This window comes from Nicotiana sylvestris, chromosome 5 (genome assembly GCF_000393655.2).
Source record: "Nicotiana sylvestris chromosome 5, ASM39365v2, whole genome shotgun sequence".
NCBI lineage: Eukaryota > Viridiplantae > Streptophyta > Magnoliopsida > Solanales > Solanaceae > Nicotiana > Nicotiana sylvestris.
The window spans coordinates 1,102,070-1,122,247 of NC_091061.1; the positions used below are offsets into that span (position 1 = coordinate 1,102,070).

At 39.6% G+C, this 20,178-nt stretch overlaps 1 protein-coding gene across 1 annotated transcript; it reads right to left on the minus strand.

Moving 5' to 3' along the window:
• Positions 1 to 13,153: 13,153 nt before the first annotated feature.
• LOC104236502 (hydroquinone glucosyltransferase-like) lies at positions 13,154 to 15,619 on the minus strand. The gene is made up of 2 exons (XM_009790430.2): positions 14,889 to 15,619; positions 13,154 to 14,015 (listed from the first exon to the last, which is right to left on the minus strand). Exons 1-2 carry the CDS (start codon positions 15,598 to 15,600, stop codon positions 13,291 to 13,293), a joined length of 1,437 nt encoding a protein of 478 aa, XP_009788732.1. The 5' UTR covers positions 15,601 to 15,619; the 3' UTR covers positions 13,154 to 13,290.
• Positions 15,620 to 20,178: the final 4,559 nt, after the last annotated feature.

Sequence of the window (20,178 nt, forward strand, 5' to 3'; positions counted from 1 at the left end):
CGGGACACCGGACCCGGAACTTCTAAAACTTTTACGGTTCATCAGAAACAACCTAAGGAACAATAGTTACCGCTTCTCCATGACCGTTACACATTTTTTTGTATTTTTTCATAAAACTAGAATTCTACCCGATTCCTAGATTGTCGTGTGCTATAGCCCATGCTGGTGGCATGGGCTCGGGCCACTAGACCTTAATCGTCTAAAACTTTTTCGACCCATCAAAAATAACCTATGGAACAATAGTCACCACGTTTCCATGACTTATACTCATTTTTGGCATTTTACTGCCACAAAACTGGAATTCCGCCCGATTCTTAGATTTTCGTGTGCTATAGCCTACTCCGATGACATGAGCTCGGGCCACCAGACAAGGATGGACTAAAATTTTGTCGGCCTGTTAAAAACAATATATGGAACAATTGTCACCGCCTCGCCATGACCGTTACTCATTTTTGGTATTTTAGGTCTATAAAACTGAAATTCCACCTGATTCCCAAATTTTCGTGTACTATAGCCTATGCAGATGGCATGGTCTTGGGCCACTGGACCCGACTCGCATTAAATTTTGCCGGCCTATAAAAAATAACCTCAGGAATAATAGTCACCCCATGAACGTTACTCATTTTTTGGCGTTTTATGGCCATAAAATTGGAATTCCGCCCAATTCCCAGATTTTCGTATATTATATCCCACGCCAGTGGCATGGGCCCGGGCAACTGGATGAGGATCGTCTAAAACTTTTACTGCCATTCAAAAATTACCTAAGGAGCAATAGTCATCGTCTCGCCATGATCGTTACTCATAAAACTGGAATTTCGCCCGATTCTCATATTTTCGTGAGCTATAACGCACGCTAGGCCATCGGACCCAGATCACCTAATATTTTGTCGGCCAATCAAAATTGACCTAAGGAACAATATTCACCACCTCGCCATGACCATAACTCGCTTTTATGCATTTTAGAGCCATAAAACTAGAATTACGCCCGATTCCTAGATTTTCATGTGTTATAGCCCATGTTGGTGGCATGGTCCCAGGCCACCGAACCCAAATCACATAAAATTTTCCGGCCCATCAAAATCGGCCTAAGGAACAATAGTCACCGCCTCTCCATGACCATTACTAGTTTTTAGCGTTTTAGAGGCATAAAACTGAAATTCCACCTTATTCTCTTATTTTCGTATGCTATAGCCCACACCGGTGGTATGGGCGCGGGAAACCGGACCCGGATCTTCCAAAACTTTACCGATCCAACAAAAAAAACCTAAGGAACAATAGTCATTGCTTCGCCATGACCGTTACACATTTCTTGGTAGTTGTTTTTTCATAAAACTGAAAATCCGCCCGATTCCTAGATTGGCGTGTGCTATAGCCCATACCAGTGGCATGGGTTCGGGCCACCAGACCTTAATCGTCTAAAACTTTACCGACCCATCCAAAATGACCTAAGGAACAATGGTCACCACTTCTCCATGACTTATACTCATTTTTGGCATTTTACTGTCATAAAACTGGAATTCCACCCGATTCTTAGATTTTTATGTGCTACAGCCCACGTTGGTGGTATGAGCTCGGGCCCCCGGACAAGGATGGCCTAAAATTTTGCTGGCCCATGAAAAACAATCTAAAGAACAATAGTCATCGCCTCTCCATGATAGTTACTCATTTTTTGGCATTTTATGGCAATAAAACTGAAATTCCGCCCAATCCCTAGATTTTCGTGTGCTATAATAGCCCACGCTGGTGGAATGCGCCAGGGCCACTGGACCCGGATCGCATAAAGTTTTGCCTACCCATCAAAAATGACCTTAGGAACAATTATCACCGCCTTTCCATGACCGTTACTCATTTTTTGACGTTTTATGGCCATAAAACTGGAATTCCACTCGATACCCAGATTTTTGTGTTCTATTGCTCACGCGTGTGGCATGGGCCTGGGCCACTGGACCCGAATCTTCTAAAACTTTGTCGGCCATTGAAAAATAACCTAAGGTACAATAGTCACCGCCTTGCCGTGATCGTTACTCGTTTTTAGCGTTTTAGGGCCATAAAACTTGAATTTTGCCTCATTCCTAGATTTTCGTATGCTATAGCCCATGCTGGTGGCATGGTCCCGGGCCATGGTTGTCAGCCCATCAAAATTGACCTAAGGAACAATAATCACCGCATTGACATGGTCATTACTTGTTTCCACCTGATTCCCAGATTTTAGTGTGCTATAATAGCCCACGCTGGTGGAATGGGCCAGGCCACCGGATCCGGATTGCATAAAGTTTTGCTGACCCATAAAAAATGGCCTTATGAGCAATTGTCACTGCCTTGCCATGATCGATACTCATTTTTTGACGTTTTATGGCCATAAAATTGGAATTCCACCTGATTCCTAGATTTTTGTGGTCTATTGCTCACGCTGGTGGCATGGGCCCGAGCCACCAAACCTGGATCTTCTAATACTTTGCCGACCATTAAAAAATAACCTAAGGAACAATAGTCACTGCCTCGCTATGACCGTTACACATTTTTTGGCATTTTTGTGCTATAAAACTAGAATTCCGCCGAATTCCTTGATTTTAGACAATTGGACCATCAAAAATAACCTAAGGAACAATAGTCAATGCCTCGTCATGACCGTTACACATTTTTTGGCAGTTTAGTGGCATGAAATTGGAATTATGCTTGATTTCCAAAATTTCATGTGCTATAGCTTAACCGGTGGCATGGTCCCAGGTCATCGGACCCGCATCGTCTAAAACTTGCTAGCCCATAAAAAATGAACTAAGGGACAACAACCAATGACTCTCCATGACGTATACTCATTTTGGCATTTTAGGGCCACAAAACTGGAATTACGCTCGATTCCCAAATTTTTGTGTTGTAGCCCATGTTGGTGGCTTGAGCCCGGGCCACCAGACAAGGATCACCTAAAAGATTTTCGGCCATCCAAAACTATCTAAGGAACTATTTCCACTGCATTGCCATGACCGCTACTCATTGTTTTTGGCATTTTTGGGCCATCAATCTGGTATTCTTCCCGATTCCCATATTTTTGTGTGATGTAGCCTATGTCGGTGGCATGGGCCCAAACAACCGGACCCGAGCATCATAAAATTTTGTCAAACCAACAAAAATTACCTTAGGAATAATAGTCACTGCATCGCCATGGTCGTTACTCCTCTTTTTTTTCATTTCAGGGCCATATAACTAGAATTCCACCCGATTTATAGATTTTCGTGTGCTATAACCCACACATGTGGCATAGGCCAGGACCACCATACCTGGATCGCATAAAATTTTGTCGGCCCATAAAAAATGACCTAAGGATCAATTGTCACCACTTCTCCATGACTGTTACTCGTTTCTTGGCACTTTAGGGCCATAACACTAGAATTTTGCCTGATTTCCAGATTTTCGTGTGTTATAGCCCACACCGAAGGCTTAGGCCTCGGCCACAAGACATGGATCGCCTAAAAATTTTCCGGCCCATAAAAAATGACCTTAAGAACAATAGTCACCGCCTCGCCATGAACATTACTTGTTTTTTGGCGTTATAGGGTCATAAAACTTGAATTCTGCCGATTTCCACATTTTTATGTGCTATAACCCATGCAGATGGCATGGGCTAGGCCACAGGACCCAGATCGCTTAACATTTTGCCAGCCCATCAAAAATGATCTAAGGAACTATAATCACTGCGTCCCCATGATCGTTACTCCTTTTTTTGACTTTTTAGGACCATAAAACTGGAATTTCGCGTGATTCCCAGATTTTCGTGTGCTACCGGCATGGGCCCGAGCAACTGGATAATGATTGCCTAAAATTTTTTCGGCCCATCGAAAATGATCTAAGAAACAATAGTCACGCCCTCGCCACGAACGTTACTCATTTTTTAGCGTTTTAGGGCCATAAAATTGAAATTTCGCCCGATTCACAGATTTTCATGTATTATAGCCCACGCTAGGGGCGTGAGCGAACCCGGATCGCATAAAAATTTACTCGCCATCAAAAATGACCTCAGGAACAATAGCCATCGCCTCGCCATGACTGTTACACATTTTTGGTATTTTATCGCCATAAAACAGGAATTCCGCCTGATTCCCAAATTTTCGTGTGCTATAGCCCACGCGCGGTGGCATGGGGCCAGGCCATCGGACCCGGATCATCTAAAACTTTATCGGTCCATAAAAAATGCCCTAAGTAACAATAGTCACTGTCTCACCATGACAGTTACTCATTTTTAGCATTTTTGGGCCATAAAACTGGAATTCCGCCTGATTCCCATATTTTGGGTGCTATAGCATACGTCAGTGGCATAAGCCCAGGGCACCAGACAAGGATCGCCTAAAACTTTGATGGCAGTTCAAAAATGACCTAAGGAATAATAGTCACCACCTCGCCATGATCGTTACTCATATTTTAGCGTTTTAGGGCCATAAAACTAGAATTTTGCCCGATTCCGAGATTTTCATGTGCTATAGCCCACGCTGGTGGCATGGGTCCAGGCCACCGGATCCAGATCGCCTAATATTTTGTCAGCCAATTAAAATCGACCTAAGGAACAATATTTTCCACCTTGCCATGACCGTTACTCATTTTTTGGTGTTTTCGGGCCATAAAACTGAAATTTCACCCGATTCTAGAATTTTGTGTGCTATAGCCACACTAGTGGCATGGGCCCGTGCCACCGGACCCGTATCTTCTAAAATATTTCCGGTCCATCAAAAACAACCTAAGGAACAATAGTCACTTCCTCGTCATGACCGTTATGCATTTTTTGGCATTTTGTACCATAAAACTAGAATTCCGCCTGATTTCTATATTTTTGTGTGCTATAGCCTATGCCTGTGGCATAGGCTCAGGCCATAGGACCTGAATCGTCTAACACTTTGTTGTCCCATCAAAAATGACCCAAGGAACAATAGTCACCGCCTCTCCATGAATGATACTCGTTTTTGGTATTTTAGGGCCATAAAACTAGAATTCTGCTTAATTTTTAGATTTTCGTATGTTATAGCCCTCGCTGGTGGCATGAGCTCGGGCCATCGGACAAGGATGGCCTAAAATTTTACTCGCCCATCAAAAAAAATCTATGAAAATATAGTCACCGTTTCTCTATAACCGTTACTCATTTTTGGCGTTTTAGGGCCATAAAACTAGAATTCCACCTGATTCCATATTTTGATGTGCTATAGCCCATGCCAGTGGCATCGTCCCGGGCCACCGGACCCGAATCGCACAAAATTTTGTCGTCCCATCAAAAATGACTTCAGGAACAATAGTCACCTCCTTTCCGTGACTGTTACTCCTTTTTTTTGGAGTTTTAAGGCCACTAAAATTTGAGTTTTGCCCAATTTCCAGATTTTCGTGTGTTATAGCCCACGTCAGTGGTATGGGCCCGGACCACCGAATCTGGATCGTCTAAAACTTTTACGGCCAATCCAAATGACCTAAGGAATAGTAGTCACCGCCTCGCCGTGATCGTTACTCGTTTTAAGACCATAAAATTGGAATTTTGCCTAACTCCCAGATTTTCGTGAGCTATATCCCACGCCAGTGGCATGGCCCTTGGCCACCGGACCCAAATCACCTAATATTTGACGGCCCATTAAATCGACCTAAGGAATAATAGTCACCATTTTGCCATGACCGTTACTCATTTTTTGGCGTTTTAGGGTCATCAAATTGAAATTCTGCCTGATTTCCAAATTTTCGTATGCTATAGCCCACGCATGTGGCATGGGCCTAGGCCACCGGACCCGGATCGTCTAAAAATTTGCCAGCCATTGAAAAATAACCTAAGGAACAATAGTCACTACCTCACCGTGACCGATACTCATTTTTTAGTGTTTAGGGACATAAAACTTGAATTTTGCTTGATTCCAAGATTTTTGTATGCTATAGCCTACGCCAGTGGCATGGGCCCGGGCCACTGGACCCAGATCACTTGATATGTTGCCGCCCCATCAAAATTGACCTAAGGAACAATAGTCACTGCCTTGACATGACCGTTACTCGTTTTTAGAATTTCAGGGCCATAAAACTAAAATTTCGCCCGATTCCTAAATTTTCGTGCGCTATAGCCCACGCCGGTTGCATGGGCCTTGGCCACTGGACCCAGAGTGTCTAAAACTTTGCGGGTCCATAAAAATGACCTAAGGAACAGTAATCATCGCCTCGCCATAACCGTAATGCATTTTTTGGCATTTTCATTTCACAAAACTAGAACTCCGCCGAATTCCAAGATTTTTATGTGCTATAGCCCTCGCCTGTGGCCTGGGCCCTGGCCACAGGACCCGGATCGTCTAAAATTTTGCTGGCCAATCAAAAATGACCTAAGGAACGATAGTCACCGCCTCGACATGACCGTTAAATATTTTATGGCATTTAAGTGCCATAAAACTGGAATTCCACTCGATTCCCAAAATTTCGTGTGTTATAGCCCACACTAGTGGCATGGGCCCGGGTCACCGGACCCGTGTCGTCTTAACCTTTCCGCCCCATTAAAAATGACCTAAGCAACAATAATCAGCACATCACCATGACGTATACTCGACTTTTGCGTTTTAGGGCCATAAAATTGGAATTTTATCCGATTCCCAGATTTTCGTGTGCTATAGCCCACACAGGTGGCATGAACTTGGGCCACTGATCAAGGATCACCTAAAATTTTGCCGACGTATCCAGAACAATCTAAGGGACAATAGTCACCGCCTTGCTATGACCGTTACTCATTTTTTGGTATTTTAGGGTCATAAATATGGATTGTTCCCGATTCCCATATTTTCGTGCTATAACCCACGCGAGTTGCATGGGCCCGGACCACCGGACCTGGACCACATAAAATTTTGCCGGACCAACAAAAATAACCGTAGGAACAATAGTCACCACATCTCCATGACCATTACTCGTGTTTTTTGTCTTTGAGGGCCATATAACTGGAATTCTGTCCAATTTCTAATTTTTCGTGTGCTATAGCCCATGCCGGTGGCATATGCCCGGGACACAGGACCCATATCGCATAAAAATTTTCCAGCCCATAATAAATGACCTAAGGACCAATTGTCACCGCTTCACCATGATTGTTACTCGTTTCTCTGCGATTTAGGGTCGTAAAACTGGAATTTCGCCTGATCCCAAATTTTCGTGTGTTATAGCCTACACTGGTGGCTTAGGCCCCGACCACTAGACTCGGATCGCCTAAAATTTTGACAGCCCATACCAAATGACCTAAGGAACAATAGTCATTATCTCTCTATGACCGTTACTCGTTTTATGGCATTTTAGGGCCATAAAACTGGAATTCCGCCTGATTCCCAAATTTACGTGTGCTGCAGCCACGCTAGAGGCATGGACCTGGGCCATCGGACCCGGATCGCATAAAATTTTGCCAACCTATAAAAAATGATCTAAGGAACAATAGTCACCACCTATCCATGAGCTTTACTAATTTTTTCGCGTTTTAGAGCTATATAACTAGAATTCCGCACGATTTACAGATTTTCATGTGCTATAGCCCACACCGGTGACATCGGCCAGGGCCACCGGACCTGGATCATATTAAATTTTGCTGGCCCATAAAAAGTGACCTAATGATCAATTTTCACCACCTCGCCTTGATTGTTACTCATTTCCTAGCATTTTAGGGTCACAAAACTGGAATTTTACCTCATTCCTTGATTTTCGTATGTTATAGCCTACGCCGATGGCGTTGGGCTAGGCCACTAGACATGGATCCACCTAAATTTTGTCGGCCCATCCCAAATGACCTAATAAAAAAATGATCACCGCCTTTCCATGACCGTTACTCCTTTTTTACCGTTTTAGGGCCATAAAATTAAAATTCCGTCTGATTCTCAAATTTTCGTGTGTTATCGCCCACGCCGGTGGCATGGGCCCGGATCGCCTAAATTTTTTTCGTCCATCCAAAATGACATAGGGAACAATAGGCGCTGCCTCGCCATGGCCATTACACATTTTTTGGCATTTTAGTGCCATAAAACTAGAATTCTGCCCGATTCCCAGATTTTCGTGTGCTGTAGCCACGCGGTGGCATTAGCTTGGGCCACCAGACAAGGATTGCCTAAAATATTTCCTGCCCATGAAAAACGATCTAAGAAATAATTTTCACTGTCTCGCCATGACCGTTACTCATTTTTTGGCGTTCTAGGGCCATAAAACTGGAATACCACCCGATTCCTAGATTTTCATGTGTTATAGCCCACACCGGGGGCATGGGCCCGGGCAAAACCGAATAGCATAAAATTTTGCCGGCCCATCAAAATCAACCTCACGGACAATAGACATCACCTCGCCATGATTGTTATGCATTTTTGGCATTTTATGGCCATAAAACTGGAATTTTGCCCGATTCCCAGATTTTCATATGCTATAGCCCACGCGGTGGCATGGGCCTAGGACACCGAACGTGGATCATCTAAACTATAACGGTCCATCAAAAACGACCTAAGGAACAATATTCACTACCTCGCCATGGCCGTAACATAGTTTTTGGCATTCTTGTGCCATAAAATTGGAATTCCACCCGATTCCTATATTTTCGTGTATTATAATTCACGCCGATGGCATGGACCCGGGACATCGGACCCGAATCGTATAAACCTTTGTCAGCCATAAAAAATGACCTAAGGAACAATAGTCACCGCCTCACCATGACTAATACTCATTTTTGGTGTTTTAGCGCCAGAAAACTTGAATTTTGCCCGATTCCCATATTTTCATGTGTTATAGCCCACGTCAGTGGAATGAGCCCTGGACACCAGACAAGGATCGCCTAAAATTTTGCTGGCCTATCAAAAATGATCTAAGAAATAATAGTCACTACCTCTCCATGACCGTTACTTATTTTTTGGTATTTTAGGGCCATAAAACTAGAATTTTGCCCGAATCCTATATTTTCTTATGCTATAATAGCTCATGGTTGTGGTATGGGCTTGGGTTACCGGACTCGGATCACATAAAATTTTGCTGGACCATCAAATTAAAAACCTAAGGAACTACAGTCACCATCTCGCCGTGACCGTTACTCGTTTTTTATTAAGGTCATAAAACTTGAATTTTGCCCGATCTAGATTTTCGTATGCTATACACCGGTGGTGTGGGTCCGGGCCACCGGACCTAGATTGCCTAATATTTTGTTGGCCCATAAAAATAGACCTAAGGAACAATATTCATCACCTCACCATGACCGTCACTCGTTTTTTAGCGTTTTAGGGCCATAAAACTATAATTCTGCTCGATTCCCAAAATTTTGTGCGCTATAACCCATGCCAGTGGATTGGGCCCAGGCTACCCGACCCGAATCGTCTAAAACTTTGTCGGCCCATCAAAAATGACCTTTGGAACAATAGTCACTACCTTTCCATGACCATTACTCATTGTTTGGCGTTTTAGGACCATAAAACTGGAATTATGCCCGATTCCCAGATTTTCCTGTGCTGTAGCCCACGCTGATAACATGGGCTAAGGAACAATAGTCACCTCTTATCATTGATCATTATTCATTTTTTGGCATTTTATTGCCATAAAACTAGAATTCCGCCCGATTTCCAGATTTTCGTATGTTATAGCCCATGCCAGTGATATGGGGCTAAGCCACCAGGCCTAGATCGTCTAAAACTTTACCGCCCATTCAAAAATGACCTAAGAAACAATGATTACCACCTTGTTGTAACCGTTACTTGTTTTTTGCATTTTAGGGCCATAAAACTGGAATTTTGCACGATTCCCAGATTTTCGTGAACAATATACCATGCCGGTGGCATGGGCAAGGCCCATCGGACCCAGATCGCCTAATATTTGGCCAACCCATCAAAATCGAGCTAAGTAACAATAGTCATAGCTTCTCCATGACCGTTACTCAGCTTTTTGGCATTGTAGGACCATAAAATTGAAATTCTGTCCGATTCCCGAATTTTCGTATGCTATAACCCACGCCGGTGGCATGAGCCCGGCCACCAGACGAGGATCGTCTAAAACTTTACCGACCCAAAATAATGTCCTAAGGAATAATAGTCACCGCCTCGCCATGACCTACGCATATTTTGGTATTTTTGTGCCATAAAATTGGAATTCCGCCCAATTTCTATATTTTCGTGTGTAATAGCCAACGCCGGTGGCATGGGCTCGGGCCACCGGACATGAATCATCTAAAACTTTGCTGGACTATCAAAAATGACCAAAGGAACAATAGTAACCGCCTCGCTATGACCGTTACTCAATTTTTAGGGCCTTAAAACTGGAATTCTGCCCGATTCCCAGATTTTCATATGTTTTATCCCACGCCGGTAGCATGAGCCCGGGTCCCCAAAATGGATATCATAAAACGTTTTCGGCCATTTAAAACGACCTAAGGAACAATAGTTACTGCCTTGATGTGACCGTTATCATTTTTAGTGATTTAGGGACATAAAATTGGAATTTTGCTCGATTCGCAGATTTTCATGTGCTTTAGCCCACGCCGATGGCATGAGCTCGGGACCCCAGAATGGATCGCCTAAAACTTTGCCAGCCATTTAAAAATGACCTAAGGAACAATAGTTACCGCCTCGACGTGACCGTTATCATTTTTAGCGTTTTAGGGCCACAAAATTGGAATTTTACCCAATTCGCAGATTTTGTGTGCTATAGCCCACGCCGGTGGCATGGGCCCAGGCCACCTAACCTAGATCGCCTAATATTTTTCCGGCCCTTCAACTCGACCAAACAAACAATAGTCATGGTTTTGCCATGACCGTTACTCGTCTTTTGGCATTTTAGGTCCATAAAACTAATATTCCGCCAGATTTCAAAAAAATTGTGCCCACACCAGTGGTATGTGCTCGGGTCACCGGACCCAGATCATTTAAAACTTTGTTGGTCCATCAAAAGAGACCTAAGGAACAATAGTCATCGCCTTGCTATGATCAATACGCATTTTATGGAGAATGTATTATAGAACAGGGAGAATGTTTTTGTATATTTTTTATGGAGCGATAGGAGCAATTTGTTTTTTACAAAATGACAAGGATCTCTTTTATATAGGAGGGGAGTCTTAACATAGTACATAATGCATTTATTACAAAGATATGGAGATAGTACAACTTAACGCCTAGATTTGTGTCAGGACTAGCCTACTAGTCTTTGTCGGCTTTTTTCATGCGCCTTGGGAACTCCCTGTTTCTACCGAAGCCGCGGTCAATATCTTTCCAAGGTCGGGCGTCAATGAACCTCGAGGGAAAGAACTCGAACATAGCCTTGCAGCCTCGAGGCTTCGAGATGATCTTTTGGGGTGCCTCGACGACGAGGAATTGGACCCTTCGATTCCACCGTATACAGAATAATACGAAAAGTATGACATATATCATAATATACAAATTAGATGTAATGTCGTTATAACTCAAACATCAAAAGTAATGTATTCCATACGAAATCTTATATATATATATATGTATGTGTGTGTGTGTGTCTTAAGGAGTAATGAATTTTGAAAGAATTTCGATATTATAATTTGATATTTTTCTTAAAATAATCCTTTTATTTAATATGCTTTCTATTTGAAAGAGAATTTATATAAAAACATAATTCACAATTTAAATATTATTCTCTAGCATCATTCATTTTTAAGTTTCAACAAGTTAATAAAGTGACACATAATTCACCATACAATTCACCATACAATATCATGATAGCTAATTATTTGTAAATAGTTACTAAGTATTGTATCTCGTAAACGTGAAAAAATTAATATTTAGAAAAATAATTATAAAAAAATTTATGGATTATTATATAGTAAAGACATAAGAAAAGTTAATAAATAAATACTTTTTAATTGAAAGATTTATTTAAGATTAACTATCATAGCAGTCCTACTGGATAACGTGCAATAATTTTTATTTTAATTATGACATAAAATACTCTCAATTTAATGATTTATAATTTAAAAAGTAATTTTAAATAGTCAGCGATTTATTAAGAAAATTTGAGGATTTACAAGGTTAGTTACATACAGTTACATAAAGTTCTATTAGGCGAGCCCAGTAAGTTGGGCGTTGGGAGTGTCCGGGGCGTAAGCCCCGATGACCGAGGCGTAAGTCTTACGGAACTAAGTCCCACACATAAACTCAGGGGTGTATTATGAGTGCTCCGTCAATTCTGCCTTTTAAAACAGTGGTTGTGGTAAATGTGTTTATTGAACTTATGACCAGGCAAATAACTCTCCGATTAAGTACATTGTTTTATGGAGAGCATTAGGCTTCAAATTTCCTCGCTAAATATGACCGGGCATATAACTATGTCATAATTTGGGACTCATTATTGAATGGTTTAGGCTTAGCTGCCCTGTTGGGAATTGCCACAGATTGTATACCATAGAATACAGTCGCCCACAGATTTCAATACAACTATATTAAATAGTTGCTGCCAATCATTGACACCTACTATTTTTGACAGTTTAACATATACACTTAATATATTGTAACCCCACATGGGTCAAAAGTTATGAACACTTGACTCTCTGTTGGCAAAACTACTTATGTTTATGTCATTGTCAGAGGCGGACCTATTTGTAACAACAAAGATCATAGGAGCCCCAGAAAGGATTATGATAAATAACTTGCCACCCTAAATACTAAAAATCTGTAGAGGCGATAATAAAAAGAATAATGGTACTCTTAAGTGTGACTGCAACCATAAAGTCATCGTCTTCTCGGATAAGCCCGATTAACCCCTCAACGTCTCATTCTTCATTTGTTTCTATAATATGTACACCGTCACCTCTATGATCAGGGAATGGATTGTTGCGGACATTAGGTGCGGCTTCCTTCGCCTATATGACCTTGTTTTCAATGAGTGTATCCTTCAATGTTCGGCTTTTCGTGTTAAAATTTTGGGTCCTCCTCTTGGCTACCACTTAACTACTCCATTGATTCTTAGTGCCCTCCACTCTTTGACACGACTTTGACTTTAACACAATTTCTAGAAGGTGGTCAGATATTACAAATTAATGTAGAAAATAATCAAAATATGAATATGAGAATTATTTCATCTCGTATTCGTTGAAATTTTTACTGATATTGTAAACATTCTTTAGATGATTCGATAGCGTAGAAAAACTTACATAACTGACAGCGCATATAACTTTAACTCTAATAAATAACCATAACATGAAAAAGACTCTTATTTCATACATAGATATCATCGCTGTACAAAACTCAGATGCCTAAAATTTTCACCCTTAAATCACAAATACAACCAACTTTTTAACTACAACAAGAACAAAGCCCATGTGTACATTAATCAATTCTGTAATACCTTTCTCATTTTGGAAGCCAGTTCAGCTAGTGCTTTTGTAGAAGAACCATTTTCACCAAGTACTTTGGCAGCTGCATCTTTTAAATCTCTCATTCTACTACGAACTCCTTTTCCTCCTTCACCTTCCATCAATTCTCTTACCACTTCAGCAATTTCCTCTCTTCCCACGATGCCATTCTCACAGGTTTTCAGCCTCAATGCCACTTTTAGATCCTCGTTTAGCATTATCGCGTTCATTCTTTGTTCTGCATATAACGGCCAAGCAATAAGTGGAATGCCATGGACCACACTCTCTAACGTCGAATTCCATCCACAGTGAGTCAAGAACCCGCCTGTCGAGCTATGGCTAAGGATTTGGGCTTGTGGAGCCCAATTAGGCACCATTAATCCTTGTCCTTTGGTCCTTTCCAAGAACCCTTGTGGTAAAAAATCAAAAGGGTTACTTGAACTTTGGATATTAAAGTAAGTGGCATTAGCAATTCTATCATTTGGGCATCTTATAACCCATAAAAATCTTTGATCACTCATTTCTAAACCCATTGCAAGTTCAATTAGCTGCTCATGTGAGAGAGTTCCACCACTTCCAAAGGAGATGTACAAAACTGAGTTACATGGCTGCTCATCTAGCCATTTCAAACATTCTAATTCCTCAGCTTTACTGCTTACATCCATATGTATAAGCGGTCCAACTGCGTAAACCGGTGGCTTATCTGCAGAGGCGTATGTACCATATAATTAGTCAATAGGTTCAACTGATCCAAGTATATTTGAGAGGGAGTATAAGTATAGATTCCCTATGTTTCAGTTTATGTAGCGAAATTCGAACTTATTGAAATAAATTTAAATAAAAAGTACTAAAAACAATGATCTAAGTCAAAATAGTTAATAAATCAATATATTTAAAAATATTTAAAAGTCATTGCCGATGAAACACTACTCTAATTATCTAAATACCACTTTTATTTTAATGTATGTGAAGATATTTGACTGATCAAAGGGCTTAAGAAAAAATAAAGATTTATGAAACTTGTAATTTTAAACATATCATAACATTTGTATGATTATATATGAGATTTGTGATTTTAAATATATTATAATATTTTTGTGATTATAAAAGCTTTTCATTAAGGGTAAAATGAACTTTAAAAAAAAATCATATAAATTGAAATAGAAGGAACACTGATAGTGCCACATAAGTGGAAGTAAGGGACTCTCGGAGTATATGCAAAATAAATCACTTAAAATTTTAACAAGTATAGATTATATAAATTTTAAAGCATAATGAATTACTAAAAACATCAACAACAACACAATAATAATAATATATTCGGTGTAATCCCACGTATTGAGATCGGAGAAGGGTAGTGTGTACGCATACTTTACCCCAATAGTTATGGTAACCAATAGTTATGGTAAAAAGGTTATTTCCAATATACCTTCGGCTCAAGAAAAGTATAAGCACAGTAGTTATGGGGAAAAAACGATGGTGTAGAAGCCATGAAAACAAAGCAGTAACAACAGCAGGATCATATGTTAAAAACATCAACCCATCAAATTAAACTCTAAATCGTGTCTCTTCTTACCTGGTTCTTCCTCATGCAAAGCTTTAATGGCACCTGGTTCCAACTCCTTGAAACTATTCACCACTATTCCCTCCGCCATTTTATACCTCTTAGTATGATGAAGCAGCCATTTGTAAGCATCATTCTTCCTATCCTGAACCGGGTCGAGAAGTTCCTTTGCTTCAATAGGAACACAACCCGGAATCCGAACCGGTTCTTTCAACTCTCTATACTCACATGACACAGCTGCATCAAGTGTAGGCAAATAAAGAAATAATGACAAACACATAGCTGTAGTAGGGTAAAAAATATAAGGAGAAACATTAAATTCTTTTGCTACATCAAATGTATCCGTGCCAAAAAGATCAACCACTAAAGCAACTGTTTTCTTCGTTTCAACTAGTAACATGAAAACTTTACGAAAAGAAGGAAGTGAACGTGTGACTGTAAGAGAGATACGTGTCTCGGCTTTAACATCTTCGGGTAAATCGTCGAAGTTAACGGGAGGTAAAAGGAGGTAATTCATGGTAGAAGGAAGGGAGTTGAGGAATTTTTTTTGAGATTCAGAGATTGGACCGTTAGTAGGAAGGATGACTGTTATAGAGAAGTCGTGCTCGTGAATAAGTCGTTTGGCGAATTCAACGAGGGGGATTAAGTGACCCATTCCTGGAGTTGGTAGAAGGACGACATGGGGTTTTTGTTCTGATTGTGTTGTTATTGGAGTTTCCGCCATTTTTGTAGCTCGGTTTAAGATAACCTAAATTTGATAGGGTTTTATAGTGGAGATTGAAGGATAAAATGACGAAAGAATGATGCAACTGCTTGCTAAACAAGACTTTTCTTCTTGAACTCTTTTTTTTTTTAAAGAAAATAATGACAGACTATAATTATAATCTATGTGTCACACATCCCAAGAATATTTTCGGAAAGTTCTAGCTTGTAGCGGAGCCAGAATTTATACTAAGGGAATTCAAAATATTAAGTCTATTGGAAACAGTATCTCTGTCTTTCCAGAATGCGGATTTAGGAAGGCGGGAGGGGGTTCACCCGAACTCCCTTCGCCGAAAATTTACACTGTATATATAAGACAAAATCTATTTTTTGACTCTATATATTAAATTTTGAACCCTTTTAACACAACCCAAAAGTGTAATTTAATGGTCAAGGGGGTTCAAAACCTTCGTAAGGTCATAGGTTTAGTTCCCACTAGTTAAAAAAAAATTGAACTCCCTTCTGACACACAAATATGTCATGGAAATTAACATTTATTTTTTATATATAAGAAGTAATTTTGATCTTATATATACAATATATATAATTTTTTCGGCCAATGGGGTTCAATGAAATTGTTTTGCCACCCTAGATCTGTCTTGGTCCGAGCAACATCGGCAATAATGCAGGGCAAAAGGTTTAGGAAAAAAATTGGCTCCACTGTTTACTAAAGATTATATCATCTTGTTTGCTTCCTTGTGTTTTTGCTGACTCGTATACAGATGTAATAGAAACAGAATGCAAGTGTTCATTAATTGAGAACATTTTTTACCTCTGTGAAAACTTTATACTTGTGAATATCAGTATCGGAGCCAAAATTTTTGTTAAGAAATCTCAAAATATATAAAAATAAATACTAAGAAATTAAGGGGAGTCAATATATATAATTTATTTTTGTACCTATCTACACAATGTATTTTTTCCTCAAATGGGTGTCATTTGACATCCCTTCCTAGTGGCTCCAGCACTGGTGATTATTTCACCAAAAATAATCACCACAAAATTTGAAAAAAAGAGTATAAGATTGTCTTTACAATTTTATGGTTGAAGATCATTACACGGCTTACTACATAATATTTTAAGGTAAGTAGTCTAAGTCATGTCATTGTTGTTGTTGATACTTATTTTTCTTCCTTTTTAGATGGAGGTTTGGTCTTGTTTATGATATCTTAAGTACGTTGAAACAAATGCACGTGTATACCCATATGTAACCCCTGGTAAATACTTTAATTTCACGATTATAACAATATTCTAAATAAGTAATCAACTAACGGGTCGTTTGGTATGAGGTATAAGAAGGTATAAGGGTGGCATAAAAATTTAATATCATCTTAATATTCTGTTTGGTTAGCAAACCAGGTATAAGTTATCCTGGTGTTAATTTTAACACTGGGATAACTTATACCTTATAAAAGATGGGGTAATTAGTACCGGTATAACTTATACCTTCTTCTTAGAAATTATGCAATTGTCATTCTTAATACAACATACCAAATAATGAATAAATAACAGTTCCAGCATAACTAATTTCAACATAACTTATCCCAATATAACTTATACCGGCATAACTTATACCGGTATAAATCGTATTCCAACCAAACGACCCTAAGAGTTACAATTTCATTAATACAAAAAAAATTGGAAGTAAACGAAATAGGGTTATAAAAATAGGGTTATAATATTATACTTCGTTGAAAACAAATTAATATTTTAAATTATATTGGATTGAAGGGGAATCTTGACGTAACTGGTAAAATTGTTATCATGCAATCAGGAGGTCACAGGTGCGTTCAAGCCATAGAATTCCACACCGTCGGTACCTAAAAAAATTATTCAAAAATATAAATACAAAATATTGCGAGAGAGTCCGTTGGTAATTTACCGACGGAGTGCATCAATACAACCAATTAAATTTTGACCGGTCAAAGTATCATTATTTACCGAGAGTTGTTCGTCGGTTATTTTTTAAAAAAATTAGAAATTAAAAAGTTCAAAAGTACTGAGGGACTCCGACGGAAACTCCTTCAGAATAGTGACGAAAAAAAGTCTGTCGGTACTGTTGCGTCGGTAAACAGCTATTTTTTGGTAGTGGAATCAACCTCTTGCAGAAATATAGAATACGATTGCGTACGATAAACCCTTGTGGTCTGGCTCTTTCCCAAACCCCACACATAATGAAATTGTACGAGCTTAGTGCATCGAACTACCCTTTAAATTATCTTGGAATGGGTCAAATTCATCACGCTCATTCAATATTTCAAACGTGCCGTGCGTGAATAGTAATGAAGATTCTACAATATTTCATTTAAAAATATAAAGAAAACCCAACAAATGATATGCTTTAGATAAAAATACATATTTATGTTTAACATTTCTTTGTATTTTAGTAACCATTAGAAGTCGTTGGGCATTAAATCAACGATCTGAATACTTTAATCAAATAAGATCTTCGGTATCAACAAGTCAACTAATCCTGCCACTAATCAATGTCAGAAATTGTAACCTCTAAATAATTGTATAAGGTTATGAGCAATTACGAAAGAGATACAACAAATTCAATTTAAGGATAAATATCGGGATGGTAATTATAACCTTAATTAAGGATGAACATTTTCAGAAGAGATAATTATACTTTCAATTAAGAAGAAGCGATTAAAGAGGAATAGCATGGCAATAGAAGAGGTACCAAATTCAGTTAAGTCATATAAGAGTCAATTAAGCAATAAGAGTGGATCATAAAGCAATTAACTCCAATTAAAGCATGTAGAGACGAAACTAGTAAATGAGAAACTCAATCATAGCAAAACAACTTCATATCTAGTGAACATAAAGACCTAAGAGCCCTAAAAGGTCAACTTTCCACAAATAAGCCCGAGCACGTACTCGTCACCTCGCATACACGGACATTACATGATATATAGACTCAAATCCTAAGGGGTAGTTCCCCCACACGAAATTAAGCAAGATACTTACCTCAAAGTAGACAGACCGATACTCTAAAATGAACTTCTCGGGTGAAATAACCTCCGGACAGTTCAAATCTAGCCAAAATAACTTCAAAACACAAATAAAACTTATAAGAAACCATTTCGAGTAGTAAATCTTCAATTGTTATCAAAAACTAAAAATCAACCCAAAAGTCGACCCCCGGGCTCGCACCTCAGAACCCGACAAATTTCACAAAATCTGAACACCCATTCCGATACGAGTTCAACCATACCAACATTATCAAATTCTAATACCATTTCGTCCCTCAAATCATCATTTTACATTTTGAAAGTTTTCTTCAAAATCCCTATTTTTCTTCAACTCAAAACACTAATTTAATGACAAAAATAAAGATAGAATCGTGGAATATAATAAATTCTAGGTGAAGAGCATTTACCCAATTTATTTGCTTGAAAACCCCAAAAAATGGCTCAAAATCGAGCTCTAGAACTCCAAAAATGTTTAAAATGGCTAACCCTCGGAATAGAGTACTATTTATTCTGCCCAGGTGTTTAATGCATCGCGATCGCAGAACATTCCTTGCGTCGCGAAGAAGAAGGATGAAGAATGCCAAAACGACCCTACACGAACGCGAACGAACAAATGCGAAGGTGATGAGTAAGGACAACATCCTACGCAAACTCGAAGGGTCAATGGTCACCAGTTCCCAGTGCCTAGTTTCTATTACGCGAATGCGAAAAGGCAGTAGCGAACGCGAAGAAAGGAAATGCAGAATTACGCGATCGCGGACAGAAGCATGCAAACGCAAAGAGGAAATATTTACTCCTCCAAAATTACACTACGCGAACGCGGATACACGAACGAGAACGCAAACGCGAAGAATGACACCAGATGATAGAATCAGCAGTTCTAAAACTTGAAGAAATGGCTCGTAGCCCATCCGAAACACACCCGAGGCCCCAATTAATTATACCAACACATCCTAAAACACGATACAAACTTAATCGAGGTCTCAAATCGCATCAAACAATGTCAAAAGTATGAATCGCACCATGAATCGAATTGAACTCATGAACTTTCAAATCTTCCAACTTCTAAAACCCGCCCCAAAATATATCACATCAACCCGGAATGACGTTAAATTTTGCAAGCAAGTCCCAAATAACATAACAGAGCTGTTCCAACTCTTGTAATCGCATTTCAATCTCGATATCACCAAAGTCAACTCTTGGTCAAACCTCTCAACCTTCCAAACTTCAACTTTTTCAACTTTCGTCGAAATGCTTCGAATTACCCTAAGACCTCCAAATCCAAATATGGACACGCACCTAAGGCCAAAATACCATACAAAGCTGTTAAATCCATCAACACCCCATTCCGGAGTCGTTCACACAAAATTCAAATTCCGGCCAACTCTTAACGCTTAAGCTTCCAAAACTAGAATTCTTCTTCCAAATTGACTTCGAGTCATCCGGTAACTGAACTCGACCACGCGCGCAAGTAATAATATATATTACAAAGCTGCTCAAGACCTTATGCCACCGAAAGGGACTTTAATTCTCAAAATGACTGGTCGAGTCGTTACATCCTT